Genomic DNA, 19,487 nt, shown 5'->3' on the forward strand with positions numbered 1-19,487 from the left:
CCTGCTGTGCCAATAATTGTTCCTCTGCTATTGGGATTGCTGAAAAGTGCTTAATCCAGGGCTTCCCTTTTTGCCCCGTATTTCACATCCCCACAGGATTCTTCAGAGCCACCAGCTCCTTGTGACTCTCCAGCCATCCCACTGCAGGAAGAGCCTCATCCCCACTCCAAGACCTCACCTGGCATTCCTAGAGCTGCAAGCACAGATCAGGAGACCCTACAGGTTGCAACACCACGGGATCATCTGCTTTTCCAAAGGCTGTTTTCATCACAAACGAAGCTAACATTCTTCTGGAAGGAGAGAGATGTTAATAGTCCCTGGCAGTCAAAGAAGATCCTTTGGGACAGAGCCAGGGGCTCTGACATCTCATGTTTGGAGGTCAGCCACACTCAGCACACAAACCCCAAAGACTTTTTGCTGGCTGGGTTTGACAGCCGTGTCACCAACACCATGTGCTGAGGAGGGCAGGCAGGGACAGGTCCTTGGTGATTTGCCTCTATGAAAAATGGGGAGGCAGAAAATGAAGCAGCCAGGGGCCAGGAGAGGACATGGACATCTGGACCTCAAGCATCTGCATTGGGCCCACTGGGTACTGGCCCCATGGGCACATGGCTGAGTGAGGGAAGTTGTGACCCTTCTCCTGTTGCACCCAGGCAGGGTACCTGGATATCTCAGCCAGTTGGCTGGGAGTGGAAAGTGCTCAGAATGGACAGCAATTGTGTTTGGTGGGGTTGGCTGGGTCAGGGTGGGGTGCTGGGGACATTTCCTTAGGGCAGAAGGAGGTTCTGGGCTGCTGAGGAGAGTCCCAAGCCCCTTCACACTGCTGTCTCCTGAAACAGATCTCAGACCAGTTTGGAGGATGCTCTGGGGCTGGAGGATGCTCTGCAGCAGAGGTGTCTGTCAGGATGGTGCTCAGCTAGCGGAGTCCAGTATTTCCCAAAATCCATAGCAAATCTATGCCTCAGTTTCCACACTAGCAGGAGGCTCAGCAACAGATTTCAGCAGCCTGGAGGCAAATTTCTCATGGAAAATTTTGCATGACAGAAAGGAGGGCAGGGCCAGGGACCTCAGCCATGGTTCTTGCAGAGGCTCTTCTGGGAGCAGGTGGTTGGGGACCACAACTATTTTTAAATAAACCTGGAAAACCTGGATAGTTCTTGGTGCATACTCCTCTGGATGAGGGTGCCAGCTGGGAGCATGAACTCAATGGTAGGTGAGCTCACAAATTCCTGGTTGTGGGATTAACCCATCACTGCTCTGTGCAGGTGCCAGTTCCAGCAGGCTGTGGGATCACACAGCTCCGCTGCCCTCAGTACAGACTGGGGGCTCCTCAAGGATCCTTTTCTCCATGGCTGAACAGACGAGCTCTCCCATGGAATCTCTCATGTCTGATCTTTTGTGTTTCTCCAAATTGGAAAAATATGTCCCTTTGAAATTTTCATGAGGGTGGCAGAACTGCATCTCCCACCACCACGTGTGACAGAGCCATTTAACTGTGACTGTGGTGACAAATGTCAGCACAAGGCTTGCACTGGAGAGGACAGTGAAGAAGGGGGCATTGGAATTAAAGGATGAAATACTTATTTGGGAGTTTAGCAATGGTCAAAGGACAACACATCACAGATGAGAGGTATCTTGGGGCAGACAGTGCTGAAAGCCAAAACTGAACCCACTGGGCTGTAAAACTGCCATGAGATTTCCTCTCCCTCCCGACCTCCCACCCATTCCAGAGTCCTTACCTGCCTGGGAAGGTACAGCAGGGTTCAGTATCCAGGAATAGCCCAAAGCTGGTGACCACCAGACCATTATGTGTTGTCTGACGATGGGGAATGACAGCCCCACTTTGCTGTAAATACCAGCCATAAACCCTCCGACTGATGTGCCGTGGAACTGGGTGGTCCTGGCCCTGGAAGTAGGGGTATTTGCACAGGGCAGGGTGGTTGGAAAGTGGAATGAAGGCACAGATCCTGCACAGGAAATCAAGATCATAAGCTTCCCTCTGCCTCCATTCAGGCTCCAGAGGGCAGGTTTTCTCCATTGCTGGCCCTTGGTTTGTTGGGGATGTATCGCAAGGCACCCAAACTTTGATCTCAGGTCGTGGGGCTGAGGGTGGGAAGTGACTCCAGGGCTGGCGACAACCTCCACGGTGGGTTTAATGTCAACTAAATAAAGAAGCTAAATAAAAATCCATCTCAGTGTGCTGGAGAAGCTCCTGTGTGTCATCCCACTGGAGTATCCCACAGCACCATGAGATCCCATCCTTGGGGTCCCATTTTGCTTTTTCCCGCCCTCAAAGGTACCAGGACAACATAAAGGGTTAACACAGGATGATCCCAAGAGGCTTCAGTCTTGTCAAGAGCCCTGGATTGGCAGGTTAATAATCTCAGAGTTACTCGATAACTTTAAATACAATCATGTAATCAGCAGGACCCCGTAATTTTTATTTATGCGCATGGTGCTTACTAAATTACAGCTCTCTCCAAGGCTCTGTGTGATGAACAAATTAATTCTGCACCAGAAGAGCTTGACCAGAAATCTGTTTGTGTCTGAATTTCACTTGTAAACATTAATGTATGAAATGAAAGTCAAGTTTAATTGGCCCTCCCTCCTGCTGTGGAACATATTACATTTTTATTCTGTATTAGCTCACCTGGCAAGGGAGAAAACCTGGAAGACTTTCTCCAGCCCTGATGGTACTTGTCTGGAAAATCCATGTGGGATTCTCTTGGATGAGATGGTGTGGATAGCTTTGTGGAGAGCCACCTCCATGCTCTGGGCATGTGGATTTGGGGTAGAAAGGAGACAAAAAGGCCTCTGGACCCATGGAATGCTGAGCCCACTGCAGTGTGAGGACGCTCCCATGGAAACTAGGGAGGAGCTATGCCAGGGTTGTCTTTTCCAAAAGAGAAACATGCCCCCAAAGTCCTTGTATGAGGAATTGAAGTATTTTTTAATCAAATAAGACTGAGAATACACACTCCAGTTATGGAAAGCAAAGTCACATCAGTTGGAGCAGACCACCAAAAGAAGGGAAAAACAGTGATGTGAACACAGATGCTTCTGTTTGGGTTTCTTTCTTTGGTTTTTCAATTTCAATTTTCAATTTCCAGCTTCTTTCCACCAAAAGACCCCACTTTAGAAAAATCCAAACTGAACATATAGCACAACACTTTCCGGCAACACCACTTGCAGGGATGATGAAAAAAGCTCTCTGGGGCATTTCCCCCTTCTCCATTGCCAGCAGATCTTTATTAGCTCCTGCCAAAGTACCCAACAGAGAAAACAAAACACAGAAGACACAAGTCTACTCTTTGTAGGGCACCAGCAGAAAGTGTCCCTAAAGCTGGGAACTGTTGCTTTTCCCATTGCGTAACTCCAGGAGTTTTTCACACCCATATTTTGAAGAAGGGGCAGTTATTGGGACTGTTGGAAGTGGCTGAAGTCGAACAGAAACTGAAACGTGCCCCATATGCAGGGTACGGTCCTTATTGTCGTCTCTGTGTCATACTGGGAACTGTTGCTTTTGCTGAAGTCAATGGGATATTTCCAGTTTGGCTGCACTGTAGTCATGCAGGTAGAAAATCAAAATGGGAGATAAGTGGGAGGAATTTGCTCCAAACTACTGAATTTCACAAATGTTTGAAGAAAGAACCGAGAGGTTCCCTATGCTTCCCTTTAAACGAACAAAAACAAAAATGCAAGATTTTATTCCTTTCTGGTGGTATATCCTGAGGAAATCACAGAACACTGCAATTTCAAAGATGTTTAAATCTGCCCAGGGCAGGAAACATTTATGCCCGTTCTTCATAGTGGGAAAACTGAAGCACAGAAGTGTGAAGGGGCTCACACCAGACCCTGTACAGCTCCAGTGGCAAAATCCCTGGGATGCAAAGGGCAGACAGTCCATAAACCTACTGTAACCTGTCCCCTGCCTGGGCATCCCCAGACCTTGTATGGGACAAGGAAAAGGTGGCTCCAAAGAGGTCAAGGCAAATCCCTCCACTTGCATGGACCTGTCTGCTCAGCTGCTTTCAATGACCAGATGGAAGAGGGCAATGGAAGAGGGGGAACCGGGGTCAATCTGGGGTCCCCAGAATGAGGAGGGAGATAGGAAGGGAGGGAAGGGAGCAGAGGAGGCTGCTGCTCCTCCAAGGCACTTAACCCCAACATGGGGATGGTTTGGTCCCATCCCCTGCACAAGAGCAAGGAGCAGCTTTGGCACTGGGTCCACCTGCCCAGGTAAAAGCAGGGCAAGGAAGGGGGGCAAAGCCAGGGCCTGTCCCTGCAGTAGCTGCCTTTTGGGATCTCAGCCACCGCTCCACTGCAGGGCTCCCTCACCTTTTCATCCCCTGAGCAGAGACATGGAGTCAGCCTGAGGTCCAGGGCTTTGCAGAGACCTGGACCAGAGGATTTAACGAATTCCTGTGCTTGCCTCCAGATCAAGCCCACTCCATGTGGCTGTTCAGAGCCCTAGGACCCACCCCCATGGGAGGGGAGTTCCCTCCCCTCTCCCACCCCATTGCTTTACCCCACCTTTGGTGTCAAGATAAGAAATGCCCTGGTCAGACCCAGCAGCAGTTACAGGACATCTGGAGACCTAGCAAGAGACAGGGGAAGGACTCAGCCCCAGACCTACAGAAACACAGCCACATGAAGCAATGTCTGCAATCACTCCAGGGCTCTCCATCCATCCCTTCCAACTCATAGGACTTTGGCTTCTCTAGAGAGTTCCCCCCTGCCCCCCCCACCAGCAGCATTCCAGCATGTGCCCACTGGAAGGCTGACCCAGCTTCCAATGTAACTAACCCCAGAAGCTGTCCCAGCAATGTCCTGGTGTCTCATCACCTCAAAGCAGACAAACCCAATAAAGGCAGTGATACGAGACATCCTGCTCAGGATGGAGCCGGCAGAAAGCTGCTGCAACCTCTCCAGATTCTTCTGGCTCATTCTGCCAGGCCAGCAGATCACACAGCTGCCAGGGAGATGACAAAGCAGCATCTCAGCTGTCTGTCCTCCAGGCCTGCTCAGCAGATGGGGCAGGAGCTGTGCAGGTGTCCTACGACCGAGTGAGTTCATGCTCTCCTTGCAGGCTGGGGCCACAGGCAGAACCCGGTCCTGTGCCATGTCCCCACAGTGGGGACATCAGCTCCTGGCGTGGCTTCTCCCTCCCGGCTCAGACAGCCGTGGATTGCTTGATGCTGTGGAAGCTGACGCGGGTTGGGGAGGTGGGGATCGACATGGCCCTCGCCACGCGGGCACGGATGGAGTGCTTGTCCTGCCACCGGTGCCACCGCTTCCGTATGGCTGATCGCACCTGGGGGAGATGAATGAGGGACCTTTGGTCATCACACAGAGGCTGTTCAAGAGGCACCAGCCATCCTTCTCCTCAGTCCTCCAGCCAAAAATGGATTAATGGTATGTGATTTGGTAACAAAACAGATTCATGTGGGGTAAGCTGGCCAGCAAAGTTGTGGGAGCATTTGGAAGAGGCAGAGGAAAGAGCTGCCTAGATATTTGGCCCCAGGATTCACTTCTACTCTCAGCTCCTTTGCTTTCTGCTGTTTGTGTTTTGGGTCAGAGCCTGCGAGATGTCCTCATCCATGTGCAATCATATGTGTATGGGGCTCACCCTGGGGAAGGATTTCCCTGGGATGAGGAGGACCCTTGGCTCTGCTGCACCAAATCACGCAGATGCACCCTGAGAGCATCTGTTCTTGGGGGTGGATTTTCCTCCTTCAGAGGAGGAAACAGACAGCAGCCATTCCTGTCTGGGCAAAATCTGGGGCTGCAGATGTACCTGGGGCTGGAGGTGAAGCACCAACTCCGATCACCAAAGACCTTCAGATGGGGAATTAGGGACCACCACCCCCCAAGCCCTGAGCAGCAGTAGAGCCTCGTGCTGAACTTGTGTGCCTGCAAGGAAGGGTGTAGACCCCCACAGAAAACCCCAGCCCCTTGTGCTCACCTCGCTGTTCAGGAAGCAGTAGAAGACAGAGACGAAGAAGCCCTGGAAGGAGATAAGCAGCAGAGTCACAGCCAAGAGGTACCTCTAACCCAGGAGCTTTGGAACTGCTCTGGGGTTTGGGGATGTCTGGTTTCGGGAGGGGGCAGAAGTGGGTGGAGGCATCAGCCAGGATGGGCTCCTCTGCATCCCTTGGTGAAAGGACTGGGATGGAAGCCAATGTGGAGTACCATTACCTGGAAAGACTCTAGAAAAGAGTTGAAGTAGATGAAAACTATCCTGGAGATCTCATCCTCCCCTGGGTTGACAAAGAACAGCATGTAGGTGATCCCCAGCAAGGGCAGCAGCACCAGTGTGGCTTTGACTGCTTTCCTAGGGAGAAAACAGGGACCTGAGCTGCTACAGTGCAGCCCTGGGCACAAGGACTCTGTCCATCCCACTCCCAGCACCAGCATGGCTTGGACAGGTCTGCTGGGACTTGAAAACCAGTGGCTGGGTGAGGATGGAGCCAAGTTGGATGCTTTTCCAGTGCAATTCCCCAGGGACTGGGCTGGTTTGAGCACTGGGCCCCTGCTCTGTTTCTCCACCCAGAAAAAGGCAGTGCGGAGCAGAAGCCTGACCTTGATCTGGCATAGAATGGTTGCTTGGCTGACATGCAGCTCAATTAAAAAGGAATTAAGGAGGGTATAATAATTCACACCCTTCAACACCAGTTTGTGAAAACTTTATCTCAGGTAATTAATTCAATATCTTGATGGGATTACAAGTGCAGCTTGTGAAAAGTCATAGTGCTGATACAGAGAGTGCGGGAAGGATTGGGCTTGGCACCTCATTCCTTTGGATCAGGGGACAAGAACAATGCCAAGTCATAGTTTTTTGCTTAAAGATCCTGTTAATGGACAGATTCCAATGGTCAATGTTCATCCCTGGAGGGTCTGAGCTGGGCAGGGAGAGAGCCTGGGACTCAGTTTATAATATACCAAGTTCTCCAAGTTTTCCTGTCCCACAGAATATTTCTGGGAAATGAAAATGTTCTCCTGCCCAAAGGTAATAAACCATCCCCAAATGAGGCAAATTCTGGAAAACCAAAAGTCTCTCAAAATTGCTGACTGGGGACAACCAGCCTTTTCTCAGAACCTTTATCTTTGCTTACCCCAAGCTGAACCCCTCATCACCGTTCAATACTCTGTGATGAGGAAAACTGGCATTTCCCAATAACAGAACCAGAATTTTTCCATTCTCAGCAGAAAAAGCCACCCTCCACCTCAAAACAGCTTCTCTTGGCCCGGCACACAGCGAGATTCCCCAATTCCCGCCCACAAAATTATCCACACAGAGGCAATGATGAAGCCCACAGCGTCTTCTATTCCAAGTACTTTCGGGAGCTGCTCTGGCTGTGCACCTCTTATGTTGTCTGCAAAATATTCCCCAACAGGCAAGGAAGGGTTAAATCTTCCTGCCTTGTGCTGTGGGAGTACTGCCTTCTTCTTCACAAGGAGGTGTTTGGGTGGCATCAATTCACCACTCCTTCCTCAGCTTTTGCTTTTCTGTCAAGTAGTGATTTAATTCTCACTTCCATGCCAGGATTTGCACCTCCCAGCCTGGAGAGCTCATCAGGTCTCACCAGAACAGGCTTTTGCAAAGAGACTCAAATCCCAAGTGTTCACTTCAAAGGCAGAAACAGCCATCCACACTCTACATCACAAGACTCCAGACAGATTTAATGACCATGTGCTTCCAAAGAGCATTTGAGGTGCTCTTAGGTGTCTCGCCATGCTCCCATCCCCTTGCTAACTGGCTGATGGGGCTGTTCCCATCCCCACTAATCATGAGAGAACCCAGTTCCTTGGCTGGCTTCCTGCAGGGTCGCTCATGCTCTTACCTGTACTGGATTGTCTCTGATGTGGTTGAAGCTCGGAGCTTTGTCATGAGGATTCGGACGATGTTGAATAGAAAGATGAAGTTGATCTGGGAGGAACAGGGTCTCTGGTTACTCTCTGCTCCCCCAGTATTTCCTCTCATTTCCTCTCCAGTGGGGTGGGGTAGGGCAATGGGAGAGCTGGGGGAAATGGGAATGTTTCTTCTTGAACCTGATCTACTGCCTTCCATGCACCATGAGAGGACATCTGCCTTTTTTTTTAAAGCACTTGAGCAATAAGATTTAGGAGCTTGGTCAAGGGATCAGGGCAGCAGGGGATGCCAGGTGACTGCCGAGGAAGGGCAAGTGCTAGAGAAAGGGCTGAAGGTGAAAAAGTAGAGGGAGAGGAAGAATCTAAGGTGGAGAGTGACTGCCATCACAGCCAAGATCTGCCTGGCTGCTCTCCCGGCTACTGAATTGCTAATAAGGGAATGGGAAGGTATCTTTGGAGCTGAGCACAATTGACAGGATTTAGTAGTGGCCTGGCTGCCTGATGGGCTGGGAAGTGGGAAGAAGAATCAATTACTCCATTATGCCAGTGATTTTTATTCCCTTGAGTTTTCTCAGTGTTGGGCAAGGAAGAAGGAACAGTTTTAGGACTTTGTGCATGGCTTTCCCCCTGCAAACACGGGTTGGAGCCCCAGCCTGTGACCTGCCACCTCTGCTCTTTCTTGTCCCTTCCCAAAAGACAAAGCCCCATCCATGTGACCCTTGGATGAACCATTGCTACTCAGACAAGGACCAGGAACAGAGAGGTGGAATCAGGATCAGGTAATGCAGTCAAGGATCCTGGACTTCTGCAAATGTTTGGCAAAGCATCCACCCACACCCAAACAGTGCCAGGGCAGGGGTGGAGGGACCTACTGATGCATGTTGGAGTCTGCTGATGGGACATCCCTCTCAGAATGAGGTTTCCAGGCTCCTTCTGCAGCCCACCCCAAGCCCAAAATTGCTCAAGGGGCAGTTTGGGTGAGGAGCAGTGCTGCTGTGGGACAGCAGAACAAGCCCCAGCAGAGTAAAGCCAAAGGAGGGGGCAATACCCTGTACAGAAGCAGCTGTGTCCCACCTGCACGCAGAAGGACTTTGTGTTTAGCACACAAGGTCACTTTGCTCTTACCAGAAGCACCAGGATCATGGGGCCTTGGTAAATGTAGTCAGTATAAACACCTGCTCGCTTCCCAAACCAGCACCTGCAAGACAAGGACAAGCAGTGTTGGGGACAAGCCTGAGATGGGAGTGACCTGGATAGACTCCTGTCCTTGCACAGTCTGTGAGGTGAAAGCACTAAAATTCAAACTGCTGCAACCGTTGTGGAATAGCTTCCGTGGGAATTCAGTAAAAGGAGATGCATGTGGGCTTGTGGGAGTGTTTATGAGCCCCATACAGATGTGGGAGCTGGTGACTTGCAGGACAAGCAGGGTCATCCTCCTCACAAAGGAGGTGGCTGTCCCCACTCTATTCTACACAGGGGCAGCCTCACTTCATATCCTGGGGGCAGTTTTGGGCACAACAATATAGGAAAGATCTGAAGTCATAAGAGAGCATCCAAAGGAGGGACATGAAGGTGGGGAGCAGTCTGGAGGGGCCACATAAGAAGCAGCTGAGGGCACTTAGAATATTCAGACTGAGTTTAGACTTCACCAGGGGCTGCAGCTCCACCCCAGGGCCTGCCCTCATCTCTGCTCCATGTGACAGGGACAGGACCCAAGGAAATAGCCTGAGGTTGTGTCACAGGGGGTTGGGATGGAGATCAGGGAAAGGTTCTTCCCCCAGAGGGTGCTGGCACTGCCCAGGCTCCCCAGGGAATGGTCCTGCCCCTGAGGCTGCCAAAGCTCCAGGAGCCTTTGGACAGCGCTCCAGGGATGCCCAGGGTAGGGTTGTTGTGGGGTCTGTGCAGGGACAGGAGTGGGACTCAATGATCCTTGTGGGTTTCTTCCAACTCAGCATATTCTATGATTCTCCATAATCTCACACACAGGTCCAGGTCAGCTCTGTCCTCAGCAAATGCTGCGGGAGCTCACTCAGGTGTATCCCTGTCCTGGGAGCACCTTGTCAGGGCTGTTCAATCAGTGCCAGTGTGAGTAGCACAGGGCTTCTGAAGTCAGCAGGGAAAACTACCTCTGGAAAACAGAGCAAGCTGCCATTCATCTCAATGGACTCCTTTCAACTTCGCACTCTGGGATGAACTCTCAGGTACCTGTTAAGACCTTCATTCACAGGTGTCTGTGAAAATGGCTCAGGTGGGGGTAATTTAGATCTCTGCTGGTTAAATCCCAGCTCCGTTTAGCAAACCTATTGTAGGGGATCTTGTTTAATCTCTTTTTCCTCTTAAAAATCACATTTGCCTTTTGAGGAGAAACAAATAGGGGCAGGGCTTGTACTGCAGAGACCTGAAAGGTGGGATAAAAGAAAGAATGGAAGAATAGTACCCTTTTTTTCCACCCTGACAGAACTCCTGACACAACTGATCCCTGAGGATTTGGGATAGAAAGAAGAATGGAGGATACGAGCAATCAGGCTCACTTCTCGTTGTCGTAGTAGAGCTTCCCAATGGCCCAGGCAACGATGATGGGAAAGGGGATACCTGCAGGGAAGCACACAGGTCAGTCTCAGAGGCGCAAAGTTGCCACAAAACCACATGGTAACGGGTTTTCTCGCACACAAACCACCCAGTGAGATGATGTGTCTATGCAAATCCCATCCTCCTGCTCCTGGCACCCTTTTTGCAGCTCTTTGTGTGCAGGAAGAACTGGAGCAGGGGGGGCATCACCCATCACTAAGCCACTGGCTGAGGGGAAGCCTGTCACTCACACCAGCCGATGCAGATGAACATCCATTTGCGGAGCTTGTCTGTGGAGTAGGTGAGCACGATGGCCGTGTGCAGGTAGCAACCCTCTCCGAACATCCAGAAAAAGTTGGTGACATGGAAGTAATTGTAGGCAGCAGTGACCAAGCGGCACCAAACCTGCCAGGAGATTTGGAGCCTGTTGAGCTCTGTGTCACAGTGGTGCAAACAATGAACGGAGCAGCACAGACCCCAGCAGAGCAATCAAACCCGTGTTTCTCATACACATGGGGCTCCTGCCAGCCACCCCTATTTGCCACCTGAAGTTTTTTTGTAGCCATATCTTAGTGACTTCAAACTGAAACAGAGTAGGTTTAGGGAAAAAATTCTTCCCTGGGAAGGCCCTGGCACAGGTTGCCCAGAGAAGCTGTGGCTGCTCCATCCCTGGAAGCATCCAAGGCCAGGTTGGATGAGGCTTGGAGAAACCTGGAATAGTGAAGGTGGCCTGTCCATGGCAGAGGGGTTGGAACTAAATGATCCTTAAGCTCCCTTCAGACTCAGATCACTTTGTGGTTCTGTGATCTCCAGGGTCCTCACACCCCCTCCAGCTGCTCAGGACCGGGCTCAGCCTGGCAGAGCTGCACCTACCACGTTGCTCTCGTGCACCTCTGGGCTCATGGTGAGCTGCACCACAAACCACGTGGCATTGCGTAGGATGAAGGCTGTGATCAGGTTCCAGTGGATGATGTTTCTCAGACACCGGATGCTCCTGGAGAGGGGTGAAACAAGGCACCATCAGAGCAGGGGGACTGGGGACAGTGCTATTAGTGGATTTGAGTGTCTCTGTTGGGGCCCCAAGGGTGACCTGCTGGGTGAGGTGGGCAGGAAGAAGACCAGGAAGTAGAAGGCACCAAGGAGGACCCTCTGCCTCCATAACCAGGTGCTTTGAAAAAGCAGCAGAAGAAAATCAGCCCTGAGATAGGCAGGATCCCTCCAGCCTGGAGGGCAGTGGCTGTGGGGGAGGACATGGCAAAGCACGGGACCTGGGTCTGTCCTTGTCTGAGATGACCTCGCAGGAGCATGGCAGCAGGTCTGTCACTCACCGCAGACGCATGAAGAGGACAAAGGCCACGAGGAGGGCCCCCAGGGAAACACAGTGGCCCAGGTAGTTGATGATGACGGCGATGTGGTAGTGCAGCTTGCTCTTCTTCTGGGATTGGGGGAGATGGACAGAGGGTCAGCAGCAGCCCCAGACCAGCATAAGCCCACCTCCTCCACCACATCACCTTTGGCAGCTGCATCTCAAATTTTGGGTCCTTTTTCAGGAAGCAATTGGAGCCCACCCTGGGACAGGGCAGTGGAAATGGAAGGAGATGGGGCTAATGTGGGAAGGTGAGACACCAGCCTGGTTTCACATCCCGCTTGTACCAGAGCAGCTTGTGGGACAGCTCAATGCTGGGATATCCCAACCTATCCTCTGGGGAAACCCTGCTAGAACTCAGCTGAGCTCCCTGGAATCTTGTATCTCAGTTCATCCCCCATTGCCCTCGGGGCAGCTGAGGGGCTGGGATGAATTTGGGCAGAGGGAAAGTCTGAGTGGTAATTGAATTAATTGATCACTGCTGCTGTTAGGCACTCATCCAGTTGGTGAATTAGCAGTTAAGTGAGAATGAGGAAACCATTCCTGGCAAGAGATATCAGCATCTTAAATACCAGAGTTGATGTCAACTGCAAATGAAAAACTCATCTCTTCTCTTCTGCTTCAAAGGCTGGCTTCACCTACTCAGGGGCTTGTAATTCTTGCTCTCCACTTATTTATCTCTTTCAGCTTCCTAAATATCTCCTTTATTTCATTGCCAGCAGCGACGGGTGAGGTTTTCACTGAGTGCTGTGTCAGGAGGGAGCTGCAAGGCTGATCTGTACCCAGAGCCCCTGGGGACCTCATACTGCCAATGCTCTTGGATTTTAAATGGGGATGGAAACAGGCCCGGCATAATTTCTGCTGGGGAGTAAAAATACAAATCAAGAAGGGGTCATAATTGCCACATGCAACTTTGTCACTGGGATGGTGTTTCATTTTCAGCCCTCAGTTCCCATGGGCCATTCCTGGCCTGGATGCTGCTGCCTTTCCATTACCTGTCTCTTGCCCTCCTGCCAAGAGCGCAGGGACTCCCAAACTCCTACCTCTTCACTGAGGATCTCCTGGCACTGGGAGTAGTTGACACGTGCTGCCCAGCTCCCATTCGCCAGGCATTCCCTGTACCCATTATCTGAAAGAGAAGATGCCCATCCAAGGGTTAACAGAGTACAGAGAGGGACACAGACATGTGACCTGACTGTCACTAATTCAGGGCACTGACATCAGGCTAGTGGCATCTTCTGCTTTGAAGGCAGCTCAGCTACTGCCTTGGTCACAATTGCAGAACCAAAATCCTAGAATATTTCAGAGCTGCTCAAGAGTTTTGGGACTGCACTAGCTCTGCCCTTCACACTGGGGAACCCCAGCATCTCCTCACCACACACAGGGATGCAGCGGAAGCAGCACCAGTTAGACTCTTCTTCTCTTTCATTCCATTTTTTGCTTGGGTGATCATGTGCCAGCCCAGGATCTCTGTTGAGATGGCAGCACAAAGTTTCACTTCTCTCCCTGAATTAGGAGCTTTTTTTGCCTCCTAGCACGGACAATAGGTGGCAAGGCTAATTGGGAAGGAATGGCCCAGGTGCCCCAGAGAGTCTGTGATTGGTACCAGCAGTGGGGCGATTCCAGCACTGGGTGAGACTGGGCTTCCATTAACGAAAACTGTGAGCCCCGTCAGGGTGATGGGGTGGGAAGGGCTCAGAGACAGACTCAAGTTGCAGTTAATGCAGAGAGGCTCCTACAGCAGCACAGGAGGCACCACAAAGCAGGAGCTGTGTGTCTGTGCCATCCTCCATGGCTGCAAGACTGTGCAGGATGGAAAAATTTATGGGTTTTTGTAAGAAGCAAGGTGTTTCTTTCATTGAAAACAGCACTTGGGTGGTCAGAAACTCAACCGTATTCTAGGAATGACTTGGGATACTTTTCATATACTATTGCTTCATCCTCTACTCCCAGCGTGTCACTGGTAGTGACAGTGCAGCCACCTGTGCCTGCAGGGGACGAGGTTCAAAGTCTCCCAGTCTTTGCTCACTGGGGGCTTCAGACCCCTGTACCACCTCCAAGGGCAGGACAGGATCACTCCTCTGCCTTTGTTCCCAAGAGGGGAACATCAGCCCTCTCCTCCTCCTACGAGAACCTGCTTAAAAAGCTGCTTCTCTGAAATGACCCTCCCTGAAATCTGGGGTCTGAGGTGCCGTTTCCTTTATGGCTGATGAGCTTTGTTCCCAGGGCTGTACTGTCACTTGTGTCCCAGAACCCTCGCCCACCGTGTCCCCAGCAGTGCTGCCCCTCTTACTGGTGGTGTTGTATCGCACGCCGTAGAAGTACTCAGGGCAGGGCCGAGCTACCAGCTGTCCCACTGCGCTCCGGGGCCAGCACGTGCCGATCAGGTCCACTGAAGCGTTGCACTGGGGACCTGCAAGGATGAAGTGCACATGGTTAGCAGGGGTCTGTGGGCCACCATGGACCACTTCCAGGATGTTGAAAGGTCAGGATTTGTTTGTAGAGCTGGGGCTGCTGGATGAGCTGATGGGTCACCACAAACTCAGGCCCCAGAAAACCCTCATGGCAGACACCAATTGGGGGCTGTGCAAGACTTGCAAGGGATGGTTGAATCATCATGGCCATGATTATTACTCTGGTCTCGTCTAAACTGCTGGGCTAAACCCAGTTCTGGCACAAACTTGGTTTTAGATCTGGCTTCCAAGTCCACATAGGGTTCCCTGGCTCTGGTTTCCCAGCCCTGCTCCTTCCTTCAGCCATGACTTTGCATCTAGCCCCACAAAGACAATAAGCCAGACTTTCTCTTCCTCGGTGGTGCGTCCAGTGGTGTTTGGCCTCTCCAAACAACTCACACCTCCTGGCTGCAAAATCTCCTTCCCAGCCATTCCCATTTGTCTCTTCCAGTCTTTTCCAGCTAGAAAACTCCAAAACTGCAGCTATTTCAGATTTGTGTGCTTTCCCAGCTACACAAGTGTGCTAACATAGGCATTAGGTAGGCCAGATTGCAGGCTTTTTTATGTATAATTTGTGTATATTTAGAACAACATGTACTGTAGCTAAATATGTCCCTGCTCCATCTCACTGGGAGGTTGGAAGCACAGCGGCTGCAATATCCATGTACTACAATCCAAGACAAGCAGAAAATGGGTGAGCAGGAGATGCTGGAAGGGGCAGAGTTCATTTCAAACCACTCCTGGGTACCAGAGATGTTTGTGCTGCTGGCACAGAGACAGAAATTGCCATTTCCTAAGACAAAACACCCCAATTCACAGCTCCTTGGGTGCGAGAACTCAGTGTTTCCTCTCCCCCTGGATTTGTGGTTATTTGAATGCCTTTCCCAAAAATTCCTATGGACTGAGCTGGCTAAAGAGTGACCAAAGGAAAAAAAAAAAAAACCAACAAAATACTGTTGATGATGATGATGATGGTTTTTATGGAGGAATATTTGTTTTCATCTATTATCTGAAAAATTGGCTCCTTGTAATTTTGTGATGTTCTCAGAGAAAAATTTCAGGGCTTTCAGTGTCTTCAAATATCTTAGCAAAGGAAAACAGCTTCCAAGCATGTGAGCTGGGGAAGCATCAGAGCATGGTGAGTGTTACCTCCTGCCTCCCATAGCTTGTAGGGAGAAATTAATTTTAACAATGACCTTTGCATTTAGCTTTGCTAATGTGTAGGGTTGCTGTGGCAACCTTCCCTTTAAGTTAACTGTTTTAAGCCTGTATTTTGTAGGAAACAAGTTGCCTTTTACCTCATGTGTGTCTGTGCCTTTCTGCATCCATTTGAATTTATTGAGCTCCTTTGTTGTTTTGACCCAAATTTGACAGAGAAATAGAGGGTCACAGCTAAAGATTTTATGATAACATTCATCCGTGTGAAGAAAAAAACAAACAGTAATTACTTAAGGACAAAGTTAAATTGCCTGTTAGGCACTGAGGTGAGAAGCTGTGTGAATGTCTGGAACAGGAAAAGCTTCACTTGGAACAAAGCAGCACAGGAAAATGGGGCTTGCACAGTACAAATGGCCCTGGCAGCTCATGCCGATATCACAACCCCTCCCAGGGACTGGTAGGGCTAAGCATAAACTCCATTTCCTTTGCATCCTCTATTGCCTTGGTTTCCCTCCTGCATTCCAGGGTCTGTTCTGGGGGACCGACAGAGATTGCTCAGGGAGGACAAACAGGAAGAGAGAGTAATTAAAAGTCGGCAGGGCCAGAGAGCAACAATGATGATACTTTCCGCCAGTAAAACAAACCCACAGCAATGCCATAAATAACCAAACCCAAGAGAGACTCGTGGAAATTGTGCAGCCAGACAGAGGTGCATCATTCTGTGATACGTCTGCTCAAGGCTGGATTTACTATCTCCACCTTTCTCCATGGCACTTGGTGGGATGCTGCTTGGTACTCCTGTTAGAGCACGACAGGATCCCACGAGACACCAAACCAGGTCCCACCAGTCCCACCACAGGGAAGGCGCACCAGCATCACCAGGAGATCAGCCCTCCTCATGCCATGGGTTGGGGTGGTGCTGTTGTGATCTGGGGCTGCAGTCAGAGGAGGAGATGCTCAGCCAGGCTGTCGGATGCTCCTGGACCTCTCTCTGTGCTTCACCCCCATGCTGCCACTGGCAGCATTTGGGGCTCTGTCCCACCAAGTTTTCATCTAGTGGGTGGCTGTAATATTTTTCCCAGGCTCCCACTGAGAAAGGCTTGATGAAAAAAAGCTGCAGAAAGCAGATGCTGCTCTTTGTGCTCTCTCCATCATACAGAAAAGAGAAAAAAACCCCAACCAAGCCAAAAAAAAACCAATCTGGTGGGGAAGTGATAAGTAAAATAGTGAAGACAAAGAGTGTCACGAGGACTGCAACATCCCCTTTGCCCAGCTCCCCCTGAGTGGCACCTGGCTCCCGGCATTTAGATCACTGTTCACCATGCAAATGATATGTATCAGTACTAAATGCTTCCCTGCCTGTTGGGCAGCCCATCTGTGTTTGCAGGGGGACTATCCTCCAGGTTCTGCACATGAGTGCTCTGCCTTCTCAGCTCCACTGGCTGCTTAGGTTGGGTCTTTGCAGATTTATAGCAAGAAAGGTCAGTGAATTTCCTACCTGCACTCAATCCCCCTTGTTTGGCTTCTTCCCACATAGAAACATAGTGTTTGCAGGAGGAAGGAGCGGGCCCTGCTTTGAGACAGGGAATGTGGCACAGGGGAAGTTGCTCCAATCCCTTCTCACCCTATTGACTTTGGGTTGTGCTGCTCTGAAGCAATATAAAGCATTTACTTTCTTCTGAAGAAAAGAAGTCTGTCCAGGGACTTACACTGAGACAACTACATCACAATAACTGTCTCAGGATAACTGCAGCAATATACCATCTGTTTCTTGAAAACATCCTTCTCCAGCCTGCTCCCACCACTCACAGAGGCCTCCAAGATGTCTCTGAGCTAAAGCCATGGAACCATGTGACACCTGGCAGGGTAAAGCTCTCCACTCCCAGGTAATCTGCTGAAAGATTTTGAGCAAATTCAAAGAGGATAGAGCATGTTTATTCTTGGCCAGCAGCAGACGTGTTGCGCTGAGGTTCCAGGGAGGGGTGGCTGGGTTGAGCTGTGGAGTCACTCAGATGTTAAATGCTTGAGTAGCACCTTGAGGCATTGAGGGAAAAGGTACTGGGGGACAATTTATATGAACATGGGGTGGAAATTGGGGTGGTGGAGCTGTTTGCCTTCCTTCTGAGCAGGGGCTGGTGCTCAGGATGGCTGGGAGCAACTGTGTCTGCCTCAAAGTAGATCCTTGTTTACACCCTACCTCCAGCACTGCTTTCAGTGGCACTGGGGGCTTCTATTTACTTTTGTAAGACTCTGGTCCTTAAAAAATCCTCAGCAATCCTCCAAAACATTCAAGTTCCATGATCCTCAATTAAAATAATTACCCAGGCTAATTAAGCATTATGATAGCTATGGGTCTTTGTAATGAATTTTTGTCTTGTTGCTATTCACCATCACTGACTATCCCCTCAGGTCTTTGCTGCTGCTCTGGAGAAGAATAAATAAAAGGCACCAAACGCAGCTTATGCTGTTGGTATCTGATACATCTGCTCAGTGTTGTTACTTAAGATGATCCATGTGCAGCTTTACAGCATATATATGTGTATATAATATATATAATGTATATAATGTATACGATGTATATCATGTAGTGGGTTGTGTTTGGGGCTTATCTTGTTCTCCTGACATGAACCACAGAGTGTTTGGAGTTGCGTTACAACCTAGCATGGCAGGAAGTTGTTTATTCCCTGGGGTTGATTGGGATTTCATGGTGGGTGAGTGAAGCATCAAAATCCCTCCCTGACAGAGTTTTCCTAGCAGAGCCTACTAGTTTGGCTACAACCGAACAGTCTCTGGCAGTGACTTCACTGCATACAGTCCAAAGTACAGTTTAACTGCTGTAGCTGCTGCTCACAATGGGATGTGCCAAGACACGGTTTCCTAATGGGAAACCTCATCATCTTCTCTCCTCCACTACAACAAAATCTGTGAATATCAGTGAGTTGCTATTGACATCCCTGTTTCCCAGATGATGGAGCAGAATGGCCTTATGGACACAAGGATATATTTAAAATACTAGGATTTTCCATATAGATGAGAGTTTTGTTTCCCAAAACTGTTCAGTACCATATCCTTCCTCAAGTCCCTGCCTAGACTCATTGCTACATCTTTAACCCTTGCTCCATTATTAATACTTCTGCCTCAGTGGGATGTCAATGAGACTGAAGAGAAAAGAGTCACTAATGTTAATTTGACCTTTATGAATTTAAATTCCAGACTCACCCCAAGGGAATCAGTGAGTGAATGAAAGAGCAGCAGCACGTGGGCTGCTGGAGCAGCATCAGCACTCTGGGAGCTGAGCTGGAGTGGGTGGAAAGGCTCTTGGTCAAATTGTTACCTGCTGTGAAAGGTGTTACCAAGCTTATCTGATAGTGAAGGATATGTTCTCATCACTCACAGCTTCTTAGCTACAGGATTTTGCTCTATCTGGATGTCCTGGGGTGACTCTTTGATGCTTGTATGCCCAATTGTCTGTTCTGTTTATGCTGTATGTTAAATTCTGAACCTTTAAGACTGGTTCTGAGAGTGAAGCAGGGAGACAAAGAAGTGCTGAGTTTGTTTTGAAAACGGCATTTGCTCCTCTGCATTCCCTCTCCAGACTGTGTGTTCATCTGAGGCACAGACAGGAGTGGAACAGAGATCTCTCTGCTTTTAGTTAGTTTTAGCTAGCTAAGGCAGAGAAGTTCCCTGGACTGTTTTTTGTTTTGTTTTGTTTTGTTTTTGTTTGTTTGTTTGTTTTTGTTTTTGTTTTGCTTTGTTTTGTTTTTTTCCTTTTCTTGGGATTGTTTAAACCTGCTCTGGACTGAAAAACCCAGAGGAGCACCGGGAGCTCGCACCTGCAGCCCACCGGGGCCTGGACCTCCAGAGGGACTGATAAAAGACTGAGAGCTGAGCTACCCACAGCAAGGACATTATGAATTTACCATCTCACTTCAGAGCAAAAAAAAAGGTTTTATTGTTTCATAATATTCATTCTTTATGCTTGTGGGCACTTTGTTTGTTAAATAAATATTTTTTTCCACTTTTCTCCGAGGAAGTTCTTTCCCAGACCAGTTGCGGGGAGGGGCCGTTTG

The 19,487-nt window shown here is 49.8% G+C and overlaps 1 protein-coding gene across 3 annotated transcripts in view; it reads right to left on the reverse strand.

Moving 5' to 3' along the window:
• Positions 1-2,929: 2,929 nt before the first annotated feature.
• The window catches only part of CRHR1 (corticotropin releasing hormone receptor 1), a 28,268-nt gene continuing 11,710 nt past the window's right edge, over positions 2,930-19,487 (reverse strand). The window contains exons 3-13 of one of the 3 annotated variants that reach the window (XM_040087461.2): positions 14,100-14,219; positions 12,850-12,935; positions 11,769-11,875; positions 11,314-11,434; positions 10,692-10,845; positions 10,404-10,464; positions 8,998-9,070; positions 7,845-7,930; positions 6,199-6,334; positions 5,966-6,007; positions 2,930-5,314 (exon numbers count right to left, since the gene is read on the reverse strand). In XM_040087461.2, the coding sequence (XP_039943395.1) occupies positions 5,174-5,314; positions 5,966-6,007; positions 6,199-6,334; positions 7,845-7,930; positions 8,998-9,070; positions 10,404-10,464; positions 10,692-10,845; positions 11,314-11,434; positions 11,769-11,875; positions 12,850-12,935; positions 14,100-14,219 (1,127 nt within the window). In that variant the 3' untranslated portion in view covers positions 2,930-5,173. Of the gene's footprint in view, positions 5,315-5,965; positions 6,008-6,198; positions 6,335-7,844; positions 7,931-8,997; positions 9,071-10,403; positions 10,465-10,691; positions 10,846-11,313; positions 11,435-11,768; positions 11,876-11,951; positions 12,782-12,801; positions 12,936-14,099; positions 14,220-19,487 lie in introns of those variants that run through there. The other 2 variants (XM_040087460.2, XM_040087462.2) reach the window with 2 other exon arrangements.

The sequence above is a fragment of the Hirundo rustica genome, chromosome 27 (assembly GCF_015227805.2).
Source record: "Hirundo rustica isolate bHirRus1 chromosome 27, bHirRus1.pri.v3, whole genome shotgun sequence".
Lineage (NCBI taxonomy): Eukaryota > Metazoa > Chordata > Aves > Passeriformes > Hirundinidae > Hirundo > Hirundo rustica.